This window comes from Anneissia japonica, unplaced genomic scaffold (genome assembly GCF_011630105.1).
Source record: "Anneissia japonica isolate Jap-2015-1 unplaced genomic scaffold, ASM1163010v1 scaffold287879_len466271_cov187, whole genome shotgun sequence".
NCBI classification, from domain to species: Eukaryota; Metazoa; Echinodermata; class Crinoidea; order Comatulida; family Comatulidae; genus Anneissia; species Anneissia japonica.
Window position 1 is genome coordinate 111,723 of NW_022706284.1, and position 13,725 is coordinate 125,447.

General features: G+C 34.0%; 1 protein-coding gene across 1 annotated transcript in view; it reads left to right on the forward strand.

Moving 5' to 3' along the window:
• Nucleotides 1–12,689: 12,689 nt before the first annotated feature.
• The window catches only part of LOC117106089 (putative glutathione-specific gamma-glutamylcyclotransferase 2), a 14,130-nt gene continuing 13,094 nt past the window's right edge, over nucleotides 12,690–13,725 (forward strand). The window contains exon 1 of the mRNA XM_033247428.1: nucleotides 12,690–12,910. Coding sequence (XP_033103319.1) covers nucleotides 12,776–12,910 — 135 coding nt within the window. The 5' untranslated portion in view covers nucleotides 12,690–12,775. The remainder of the gene's footprint in view (nucleotides 12,911–13,725) is intronic.

Sequence of the window (13,725 nt, forward strand, 5' to 3'; positions counted from 1 at the left end):
GATTGCAGCCACCACGATTTCGTGGTGGGTGACGTATTTAACAACTTTGATTTCCGATTGGCTAATTACCGCGGCATAAATTAAACATGCTAATAACGCTTCACCTCGGCCCAGCTATAAGGAGGATTCAGGTCAGCTCAGCTGCACCGCGACGAGTGCCAGACCCCTAATTGCAGTTCGTCCAACCATGGAGGTGTAAAAAAATTATACTTCCATGGTTCAACCATGAATGGAGGTAATATTTAGACGCACCTTCACAACAGAAGTGTGCCACATAAAAGTTAAACCAACTTCACGCCGGTTAATAAATACAGTATTATTATCGATAGGCCATGATACAGCCAAACTCATGCTTTCTCGCTGGGTTCAGCACATTCAGGTTTAGGCCTAGCCTAGAGAGCACAATAGGGCCTATTCACGTCGGGTTAACAAACATCGATTGGAAATAGGCCTACATATTAGATTTAACATACAGTAATGTAATTGTTGTAGTTAATATAACATTAAATATAAATATTTATTTTTTCAAACTGGCTAGATTTAGGAACCTCAATTTGCTACGTACGAATGGGTGAATATCATCGTATCTATGGTCAATTATTTGCATCCTTTGCATAAAATAATAATAATAATAATATAAGCTGTATTTTCGAGATTTAAAAACAATGAATAGGCCTATGTCAATTTTTTGTTTTTGAGAAATGTTTAATTTATTGTTACATTGTACAGTATGTTGGCCAACAATGAGCTAGCCTAATTTATTTAATTTCATGACATCCATTTGTTTTGCAATATATTTGTATTTTAATCTTAAATTAATCACAAGACATTTCACCCTTTAGTATCAATTTTTTTTCTTGTATTATTTCTAAGTTACAGTGGATTGTTCTGATCTCCATCTATCAGATTTATTTTTCAACAAATTAATCATTCTGTTTAATTTGTAAAAATAAAGAAGCTACATTGCAGGTAATGAAAAAACGATTTAGTTGCATGTATTTGGATTAAAATACATTGTAACTGTCATGGTACAAAACTCAAAAAAATGATCTAAACCACAGTGATTTCAGATTTCAAACTTTATTTGTTGATCTTTCAGTGTTTTACCATATATATTATTAACTGCTTCAGGAAAAAAAAATAGTTTTCACTAATTAACAAATAATTTACAATATTAATTACCAGTCAGTTTAAGGGTCAATGCAAAAGAATACAGGAAGGATTATACTGTATTTAACTGCTCATTATCATAAGTATATTTCTGTACAATTAATATCGAAATGCACTGGGTTTGGTTTACAGGAGTTTGTGCTTCTCCATCAGATGTGTCTCAAGTTTCATAACTCAACATTGAGTCAAGCTGTGGTAATATCCTCTGTTAATTGATGGAAGTGGCAGTGGGGATCATCCGGCTAGACTATTCACAGAATATCCATTCCTGCAAAACAATTAAATAAATAGATCTTAAACAACAATTCAATTTTAATCACAACATTATCAATAATTTCTGCGACATCAGTACTGTATATGATAAAACTATTAATAGATAAACCTGTAAAATAAAAACATTTTATAGGCATTTTGTAATTACAAATTATATATATATTTGTTTAATTATGAATAGTTTGTCCAAATATGTCCTAGCCAAATTTTCATATAGGCATGACCACTTTCCATGACCATGGCACATTTAACATAGACCTTATCATTATGTAATGATTAAAAAAGTTATATATTACAGCATTGATAAATTATTTAATGTCATAGAGATCCCTGTAAAGTGTCAACAAATTTCATTCAGTCTCATATTGAAAATTTGAATTATTAATAGCAATTAAATATACGTTAGCCAATAGGCTATGGTTAAAATTAGTGTACCTCCTCCAGATAAAAATAGGGCTGCGACTTTTTGTGAATATCTGGGAAAATATAAATTCCATTAACTGATTGAAAACTGAAGAATAAGTACAATTACTTATTAAGCAGTTTACAAATACAAGTGCATTCACAATCACTCACAACAACAGAGCCAGACAAAAGGAGTGATGGGGGCTATTTATTTGATTTTTAAATTAAGGTGTATCTGTATTTTTAAAATTACTAAAAAAAATGATATCTGGTATTTTCCTAAATTCATTTGCTTTAAACAAACTATAGCCTTCCTAAAAAGTAGTTTTATGGTTTACATTTTATCTTACTTTGTTTCACTATATAATTTTAACAATAAATGAAAGATAAACACAGAGTTCTAATAAGTATTTTAAAGACTGACGCACCTTTAGATTAGTTCCGGCCTCGTTGGTACCATCATCATTTTATCTAGAGACGAGTCATAGGCCAGGATCGTCCCGTCCACTACACCAGCAGTAGGCCTAGGTGGTTAGTTCATGTTTCCCCTACCGCGCTAATCAAATTTCTCTTTGCTCTTGGGAATACAGACGGGCTGCTCCTCTTTTTGGTGACATTCACTTGTTTTTAAAAATACGTAAACGTACCCTTTTGTCTTCAATTTTGTGTCGCAGGTGCGACAGCATGACATTTTTTCCTTCGGCCTAGGCCTGTAGTGGTGGACTGTTATGTTCTACTGTAGGTATATATAGTCTTTAAAATACTGAGCCTCGCGTGAACCTAAGATGGTTCGCAAAACAACCACTTTCTAGACTGCAGCTTGTGCACGCACTCGATATTGTGCGCAGAACAAAAATTTCTCTGGAATACAGCTTTTTTGGCGTTTCGGTTGGTGTTTTCTTTTCCTCCACTTAATAGCACGATATTCCACACACCTGCACGTAGCCATGTCCCAACTTCCTGACTCCTCTCTACATTCGTGGCACCAAAACGAGAACAGTTTGATTGGTTGACCTTCCGTCATAACATTCACCCTATTGCCAAATACGGCACCCTAAAAATTACGTCATGCTTGTCACGGCCAGCCGTCTGCAATCGATTTGACTCACTCTTTTACAAGTCTCTAATTCTCATAAAAGTTTCTCGATATATACCGTCGCTGGTGGCACTCTCAAAAATTAGCTAATACTAGGAAAACCTATAATTAGAGACTTGTGGCAAGTCTAATGTTAGCCTAAAAACCTTGGGATTGATTCTGTTGTTGAACTTCGGGAAAAAAGCTGTCACTAAATATTATGCTATGGAACGAGATACTATATGTTGAGGCAAGTAGAAGAGAAAATTTTAAAAAATTTAAACCAAATGTAAAGAAGGTGACCCTTCCACCTAAGCAAAGAAGGTCAGCTATAAAGATGTTGACCCTTCCAGCTAAGCCAAAAAAATTAGCTGATATTCAGAGGTCCTCTTTAAAAAAAATTGCACCAGAGACGTGTTCTTACATAACTTTACAAAGGCAGAGAAATCAACACCCTATAGAATTACAGAAATGTACTTATGGTAACTCTGAGGAGCTATTAGGAAAACTAAGTCTTATAAAAAAAGAGAAACCTCCATCCTCATCTGACTTTGTACAAAGATGTCTAAGATTCTTAATATTTTTTTTTTTGTAAGTTTAGGAAACAACAGTTGTGATCTTTGTGAAGAGCAAGAGAATGCTCATATTTGGGAGCATGAATACAGAGTGCATGCTCATTATTGGGCCAAATAAACCATACACACGTCAATGCAGTTTCACAATCTTTTAATTCTCTTTCTCTTCTTTGAGCATACAGAATCACAGTAACTGGGCAGTAACTACTATAACTGATTGACTGCAAGTAGAAAAATATAAACAAAACAACGTTACAATACACGAAGCTAAAGCCTATGCTTACCGAATAGGGGACGATCCCTAAACACGTTTATCTGACAGTACCTGTAATTATAATGAATTTTCATCCAGTATTCTTAGATGTGTTTGAGGTGGTATTGTTAAATTGACTGGACATGTTGTTGTGTTTTGTATAATTTGTCAGTTGGATTTGATAAATTAACAATACAAACAATAGAAAGATTCTGCACTCATTACCGGGGATGAGAAGGTGCACCAAGACGCCAATTAATGCAGACCCACTATCATAGGTAAACAATAAATGGTATGATAGAGAAATTTGGATATAAAAAAATATCAAAAATAATATTCAAATTTGTAGGTATAGTTAAACTTTCCTAAGTCGACTTGCCTAACTCGGATAATTTCTAAGTCGACTTATTTTACATGCCAAATTGTTGTGTTTTCTTAATTAACAATCTGTAAGTCAAATTTTATCTAAGTTGAACAATTTTTCAATGGCATTTTGAATTCGACTTAGGCAAGTTCATCTGTAATTAATTCAAATTTGTTTAGTTTATTTTCATATATCAAGTGTGATTTCATAGAGTTTGATTTAATAGTGTGAGTGTAGTAATATAGAAGTCACATTCAAGATAAAGACTGCTTGCATTAAACATTCATATTAATATACATAAACCTAAATAAAGAAATACTGATTTCAAATATATGCAGACATAATTCCAAGACTCTTCGTGGAAAATTTTAGCAGATAAGGAATTTTGAAAGAAAATTAATTGTCATAAATCCAATAAAAAGGCTTTAATGGATAAAAATTTAGATGTTTAGTAAGTTTCAGGCATAGCACCCTCAGACTTCACAGAATTAGAAAGTGGAGTATAAGAGGTTGATGTGCTGGCTGATGGATCTCCATTTGTCTACAGTATGGTCACTTCCCATGATGAAGATGAAGCTGATGGATGGAAATTGCTCAAAGCAATTGTGACAGACCATTTACTACACAGTCACAAAAATCAGAAAAGTTTCATGAGATGTTGAATGATTAAGGTGTAATCTCAACTATTGTGCATGAGAACAGGTAGTTTTATTATTCTAATTACAAGATATGGGATAAAAAAACTAAAACAATACAAAGATAAAAAAAAAGAAAAGCTGTCTCCATTAAATTCCATACCAAAGGGGGAAAAAATTAACACAGTTCATGTTCAATAGCATTTACACCCAATATTAGGAGTTGACGAAGAACAAACAAATCAAACCTACTGTTCTAATATTATAAGGTATAATTTCCTTAAAGTTTTAAATATAAACATAATCAACACTGACTCATTGGAATTTTTAAGTTCTACTATAATTGAGAATCACATCCTTCTAAAAATACTGGATATACAGTAGATATTCAACAACAATACCAAGATGAAATTGTTAATCAAGAAATATAACACAATTAACAAAGGCTCTTGAAAGAACAATGGCAATGTTTCCACATTCTAACTAGTCTTGACCTCTGACTGTTAGTACCTTACTACAAACACGTAAAATATAATAATGGGCTTTTATCATTAGTACTTTTTGTACACAATTTTTGTCTCATTAAGGTTTAAGGATAGAGATTTCATCTCAACACGATGGCATGCCTGTAGATTTAGCCTAATATTATCTTATCTGAGATTTTTGATAGTGAAAAATGTGGTAATTGGCACTGGTTTAAAAAATCAGGCACAGTATTATATAATTAGCTACCTGTATCATACAGAAATGTATGGATTTTTTCATCTATTTTGAAACTACTTTATGAATACAGCTTTCACAGGCATTGACGGTGGCCTCACTGAAAAAAAAAAACAAACAAAAAGGGGATCATATGTTCATGCTACAGCTTTTATTTGAATTACGGTATATTGTATGGCCATTAAAAATAACCCAGCTATCATAAGCATTGGTGGTCCTCATTGAAAACAGTGGTTCCTATGCTCTTGCTGCAATTTTTTGTTAATATCTTGTATCATTTTAAATTTCCAGCTATCATAAGCACTGGTGGCCTTTATCAAAATGAAAATTTTGGGCCCAATGCTCTTGCTGCAGAAGTTATACATTTTGTATGATTATCATATAACCATTCCAACTGTCATAAGCACTGGTAGCCCTTACCAAATTGGCAATTTTGGGCCCAATGCTCTTGCTGCAGTATGTTTTGTATGATTAACCATTCCAGCTGTCATAAGCATTGGTGGTCATTATCACAAAACTGGCAACTATGTTCTTGCTGCATTTTCATGTAATATTCTGTACAAAATGTTCTTTAAAATTCCAGTTATCACAAGCATAGGTGGCCTCATTGATTGACAAAATTGGTTTCTATGCTCTTGCTGCATTAAATATTTTCTATGATCCCAAAGCTAACACAATATTTGATTTTTTTATTTTTTTATTATTAAATCAATGTTTTCCTATTCAAATCTTTATAAAAAGCAAGAGCCTATATATATATATATATATATCTGTCTCTTATACACATCTAGATGTGTATAAGAGACAGCTTCCCATGATGAACTTGCTACATAAATAAGATGGGAGATATAACTTAGACACTGTGTATCACAGGTCCTGCACTGTGTGGCACAAAAATTAAGAGTATGCAGTACCAGGATGTAACAATTTTACTGGTACATAGTCAGCTGCAAAAAATACACTACAGGAAAACCTCAAACCATGTTCCTTCGACTTTTAAAGGCATTATTTAAACTAAATGTGACCGTTATATTCGGCTTTCTTGTAATGCTAAATAGTACTCTCATATAACTAGATTACTTACAGTAAACTTCAAAATATCGGTTACAGCTCTAAATTTATCAATAAACATCTTACTATGTACAATCTAATCAACCCTAATGGGGGATTAAGAATTACCCCACTTCAGTGACCGATCAACAAGTTATATACAAGTTTTAAGACAAGAGAATCAAATCTTGTAACAAGACATTAATGAAAGCAATTTGAGCTACACATATAGAACAGCAAAAGAACTGTTACGATAGCAACACTCTGATGTCTACGACACATACATTGTACAGTGAGATGTTGCTTTAGTGCAGAGTTCATGACCAAGGATGAAATTGAAGAAATAGAGTGCAAACACCGCACAAAATAAAGCAACTAATCATGCTGACTGACTGAAATTATAATTAAACAAAAGCATGCTGTATAGTGTAGACTAATTTTTTTTAATGTATGATGCTCACACCTCCCCACCCCTCCACCAACACACACATGAGAACATAATATATTAGGACAAATCTGTTGATTTATAGGAAACGTTGGTCAACAGCAATAGGTACCAGCATATGCAGAAGATAGACGAGAGGCATGCCAAATTTTTAATTGGCGGTTTTGTGTGAGGAACAAGAACATCATGTGCAAGGCAAATGGTATTGAGAGAGTCAGTTTTTCAAAGGATTGCAAGATCACTTATGTGAGGATAATCCAGGTGTATTATGATTCTCTTCTATTTATTATATCACTGAGCGGCACAAAAGCTGAAATCGTTATTTGCAATTAGTTTGAGAGGGCATCATGGATACAGACGTGTTTAAAATTTCTTGAGAGTTAGCTAATTTAAAATTAATTTTTTGCATCCTGGTGAGGTATTCAGGTTTGATTAAGGTCCTTTCTTGTTATGTTCCTTATCAGAAATGGTCCACACAAGTAAAAAGTGATATTTTTTAAAAATTTACTGCAAATGCTTGGCCCCACAACTGAGACCATGATTCCACCAAGATCACTGGCTGGGACCAGCAAAAAAGGCAGGCAGAGTGAGTCAGCTGGGGCTAGGCCTGGCCATGACAAACCTGGTGTTCATTTGCTTTAAGCAAGCATAAAGACATTTTTGATGATCAACCAACTATTGGCATTGGTGTCACCAACAATGCGTTGCATTCAACCTAACAGACTTCAAAGCATCGCCATAAATTAATACTGGTCATATTTTTTCATATACTTAAAGACCAGATAAAGTCTTATTGGGGAATGGCCACATCATGTCACATATTTACTTTATTGTTGTCCTTATAGGAACCAGTACAGTGTTGGTGTTATTGTAACCATGTAGTTGCTATAGTGTATAAAGTGGACAGTGCAAAAGCTTGGTGGTTTATTGATCCAGCATGTAAATCCATTTCATGTTAATGGAAAAAGTCTGAAAAAGATCTAAAGATGATGTCCCAACAAAAGTTGACGACATTAACTTTCAAAAGTGGCTTAAACCTAGGATAAATGATGAGAACAACCCACGTTGGAAACTTAAAATACAAAGCGATAAATTATTTTGCTTCCTGGTATACCTACTCACAGAAACTGAACGATGTGGGGAAATTGTTTTGATAATACTGCAGCAGATGCAGTGCTTTTTACAAATGTAAATCTTGTAACAGACACACCAATTGAAATCAGCCTCTTACATAGACATTGCAACAAACATAAATATTGCCAGGATATTTGCGGATTGTTGTGTATAATCTGGTTAGTTTTTGTATTTACTACAACTTTTACAGAAAAAAGCACATATTATTAGGCCTACTTTTAAGATACTTGATATTCTTGAAGATGTCAAAGAACAAATCAGAGAAAATCACTTCAAAGGAAACAATGGAAGCTACTTGTGACTGATATAACTGAAGTCGCACAACAAATTGACCAAATTAATACAATCGACAAGATGAAGAAAAAACAAAATGCTGAAGCGATTGAAAAAGATATCCATAATTACATTGACGAAATGGAACAATACAGGAAAAAATCAATTGAAATGCAGGAAAAAGTCCACGAATTGACGTGATTACTGAAAAAGAAATAAAAGAAGAATGCCAAGACAAGATAACTGAATTGATAACAATCATTGATGAAAAGAATGGAGAAATTTGCAACAACAGAATATTTATGGATATAATGATAATGAATCGCAACTTCGAAACTAAGCTAGCGGAATGGAAGGCGAATGTAAGTAATCTCAAAATCGATTACAGTAAGCTAGTTAGCATTAGTAACCAAATAAGAGCTATCCTCAAATACGCCTAAAAGGGCGAGGAGCTGCACGACAAGAATCTGCTCCTATCTAATATTGCAAACAATATGCAAGACTTAGGTGATCTGTTTAGAGAAACAACTAGATCTAGAAATGCCTTCAAGAGAAGATACGAATCCACACTTGAGACGCTAACTGATCAGACCATATTACATGATTTAGAGAAAGAATTGAAAGACTACGTGGATGAAAGAGCGTAATGAACTTGACCAAGAGAACCAATATATGGAAAAAGCAAAACGTCTACTTCTCAAAGTAGAATCATATGAAGACAGGGTATATGGTGCAGAATGCAGGGCTGCCAGTCAAAAACAAGAAAATGAAAAACTTGTTAGAATGATAAACAAACAAATGGCCAAACCTACATTCAGCTCACGAAACTGTAAGCAATGCATCGACTATACCAGTCACGTATCTCTAATTGACAACACGAGAAGGCCAAGAGAAGACGTATGGAAATAAGATACGGTATGCATCAATGCGACAAAACATACAAATACCACTGGACGAACGATTTGAACAACTAGTTCCAGAACCAAATAATCAAGTAGAAGTAAACAACGACGGAATTGATTATAAAAACGACAACGACCAAATTGAACTTGAACTTTGAATTGAATTTGAACTTTGAAAAAAAAAACTGTTAAATATTTTGAACTGTATATATGTTATGCTTTTTATTTTGTATTTTTAGTTTATTTAATTGTATTGTCTTTTTGTTCTGTTCTTTTATTAACTTAGATTTAGTTTTTAATTTTTCTCTTAAATTTTGATTATTTTGTTTTAGCCTTTTTTCTTTATTCTTAATTGATTTAAATAAAGAATTTATTTCACTACTTGCACTTTTAATACTCTCTCTTTTTCTTTCATCTCTGTCTCTTTCTTCCTCATTTTTGTCTCTTTCTTTTCAATCTCCTTCTCTTTCTCCCTTAACTCTCTCTCCCAAGATGTCCTCTCTCTATCCTTCACCATCATCGCTTTCTCCCTCTCTATCAACTCTCTATTCTTCACCATCACAGCTTCCTCCCTCCATGTCATGTCTCTATCCTTCACCATCATTTCCCCCTCCCTCGCTGTCCTCTCTCTATCCTTCACCATCATCACTCTCTCCCTATCTCTCACCTCTCTATCCTTCACCATCATCGCTTCCTCCCTCCTCATCTCACTTTCTATCTTCAAAACTTCCTTTTCTCTCTCTTCTATCACGCCATCTCCCAACCCTTCTTCTCTCGTCGTCTCCTGTCTTGCATCTGTCCTTGTCAGTAATGATTTAATTTTAGATTTTAAGTCATCTGCTTTTTTGTTTTTTCTTCTTTCTCTACGTTTGGCATTACTTGCATCATTCTTTAATTTGTCTACCTTAGATGTTAATTTAGTTAATTCGTCACATTTCATTTCATAATTGTCTTTAATTAATTTTAAATCAGTTTCCAAATCATAATTAATAGTTTTTTCGTCTTGAATGCAGTCCTCGTAGTCGTCGCACTTTCTTGTCCAGTCCTCAATCTCCTTCTGCAACGGTAGGGGGAAGGGGGAGGGTTGTGCTAGAAAAGAACAATTATATTCAAATTTAAATCTGAGACTTCTTCCTAATTGGGACCCCTGGATTACATTTTCGTTCACTCCATTTTTGTGCTGGTGTGTGTGTTTCCCGGTGTGTTTGAATGTTTGTTCCTGGATAAAGTTTTAGGTAGGCCCTATAGCCTATGTATTCTATTTTGGTTACCGGAGTGGGTTGTCAGTGTGCCGAAAGAAAAATACTCGCATCTCAGAAACTGTCTACTGATCTGTATGAAACATCCTGAAGTGTTAACCAAGTTCCAAGCTAGAAATTATTAAATTTTGGTGACAATCCAGATTCGAGTGTGAATTTAAAAGGGGCCATTATAAGAGCTAACGTTCCAGATATATATATCTAAAAAAAAATGATCGATGAATCTGTATGAATTTTTCTATAGTTCGTCATGTTCCAAGGAAATTTTGGTGACGATCCGGAGTAACAGTGGCGGATTCAAGGGGGTGTGGTCTCCCTTTAAATTTTTTAATGAATATAAAAAAAATGGTGCACGAAAAAAATAAACTTTTATGGCAAATTCTAAGTCTAAGGGTGCCATAATTCCGGCCAACAGAGGTGCTATAATCCGAACGTTTTTGCCTCAGTTCAGCCCCACCGTGGCCTTGGTGAAAATCGGTTATCAAAGGGTTTTACTTCAACAATACTTTTAATACAAAACAGTTTTAAACGATGAAAAAATGCTAGAAACTTGCTAGAGATTTAACGAAATTTATAAATTTAATTAGCGTTTTTCTTTTGAAACGCTTATTAAAATTGATCTTTGTGTAAACAGTGCAACCCATAGGATAGGATGATTGACTGGCACAATTCCGCGATTATCCCGGCCATTTGAGGATTAGATATGGTTTACCGGTATCTATACATCAGATAGGGGCCTATTAAATTTACTGTAACCTGGATACAGCTATAGTTTCAGAAATACCATACACAATAACTCCTACAAGAAATAAAAATTCTCCTCGGACAACCGGATTATTTCCTTGGTTTTGGGACCACCAGAATAATGATCGTTCATGAAAGTGAATAGATATAGATCTAGTCAAAGTTTTATTAGGCATTCATGGCCAATACATTTTTTTTGTCCATTCTCAGTTATAACTTTGATTTTTATAGGGGCCAACAATTTAACGGGGCCGTGTTTAATCATTATTAATATTTTATATTGATTCTATTACACCATAGGCCTATTCATGTGATATAAATAAATTATTATACGTGTAATTGTTTGTTCCATCTTGTAATATATTTTATTGCCGACGTGTTATGAAGCACTTCTTTGCAGACGGTTTATGGAGCACCTGCATCCCGGTTGTTACCTTTTAATCATTGATCATAATTCTTTAACAAGCTTACGTTATTCGTCATTATTTTTTCATAATTTAGCTTTTGTCTTACACATACATAGTTGTACTGTACTGCATTATTTGGTCACTGGTTTTTTGAAATATGTTACACCCGAAAGATCTCATCTTATTTGGTAAGTACCAACTATGCATTTTATACACTCCGCCCAAATAATTTAAAATGAAAATTAAATGTTATTTTGGCTTAGCGCACTCTCTAAGTATACAATATAGAAATTATAGAAAACATTTTAAAATTTATTTATTTTTAATCTATATTATAATTATATAAATTTTCAACCATTTATCAATCCCATTACTACTCTGATAAGTTCTCTAAACAAAGCAGGCTTATTAAAAAATGTCTGAACTAATGTTAACAAGCAGGTGATGAACTTGATTAAGTGCCGTGGCGCTGTTGTGTGGGAGAGTGAAAGCTGGGGGTAGATATCCCGAGCTTCAAAATTTGTGAGAAATTAATTCCATATTCGTTTGTCTAAATTGCATAATTTATAAATTCGAATAAAAAAAAGTGAAACCACGTCAATTAACTGTATTCTTGTGCACCCTTAAACTGGCTGTACTGTGAGCATTTTGAAGGGTTTTTGTTAATAGTAAAAAGGATCAGCGAAAACCAGTTGTTGTCTATTAGTGACTGGTTTTTGGTAGTGCTGTACCGGTACAGTATTGAACTTAGCATTAATGTGATCCTTTAAAATGAGATATTCATAATTTTAATAACATTTTTTAGGTTTCCTAGATTTTTCTTGATAGGCAGTATGTAAAGTATCTGGTCATAAAATTTCTTTCTTTATATGTTCAGGTGCATTTTTTTCATTTGTGATATTTTTATTTGGCTCTGTTGTTGCTACTTTGTTTACAGACAATTATTATACAGAGCCGTAGATAGAAATTAGTACTACTGCTGCCCTCTATCGAAATATCAAGAACTTTAATTTTATTTCTGTTTATTTTTATTTCTTCGATTTTTTTAAGCACGCGCAGCAGGAAGACAGATCAACAGTGTAGAGAACAGAATGTGGCTCTTTGGTTATGGATCCTTGACTTGGAAAGTTGATTTTCATTATGAAAAAAAGATGGTTGGGTACATTGAAGGATTTTCTCGTAGATTTTGGCAAGGTAGCCCTGATCATCGTGGGACTCCAAACAAGGTAAGGAGGAGAACACGTTGACGTTGCAATTTCGACTGTCCGCAATTTCCATAGGGCCTATAGGCCTAGCTAGGCCTACCCGTGGAATTTCCCTACCTGTGACACTAGGGCTTATGACACGGTCAGGGCAGGGTCTAGCTAGGCCTAGGCTAGAGCGAGTAGGCTTATCAGGGAGTTGGCTTATTTTCCTCAGTCCTACTAAATACCACACGGAACACACAGGACCACTCGAGAGGCCACACGCGTGCAAAAATGATTAAAATATTACCACACGAGAGTATAAAACTGCTATATAATAATCAATGAAAAACAACTTTTATAATGGTAATTGTCCAAAATATGGTAAAAATTTTTTTTACAAGCTTTTCCGCCGAGCTTCGGAAGGTAATGGGTTGACATTGAGGTTCTGTAACGCATTCACGTCTCCAGAAACGCGTTCAACCTTGACCTCTACCACATTCACTATGTACGTTACATTTCATCCTGCGTGTATGCCTATTGTATGGCCTAAGTATTCTACAATAACTGTATTTATTACTGTATCTGCTTTTTATTTGTATACTTTTTTTTTTTATTTATTTTAATTTAATTTTTTTTATTTGTATTGATTCTATAGTTATGTTTTAGCCCAGAGACAAATCTAGTTAACTTCTTATGAATAATGTTTTCAAAGATGGTATTTTGAGATTTTTCCTATGAGATAAATAAATGGGAGTAGTATGGCTTTTTGTGTTGAATGTATGTTTTCAATGTGTGTTTTTTTTTTTTTTTTTTTTTTTTTTTTTTTTTTGGTGTTTGTTTTTTTTTTTGGTGGG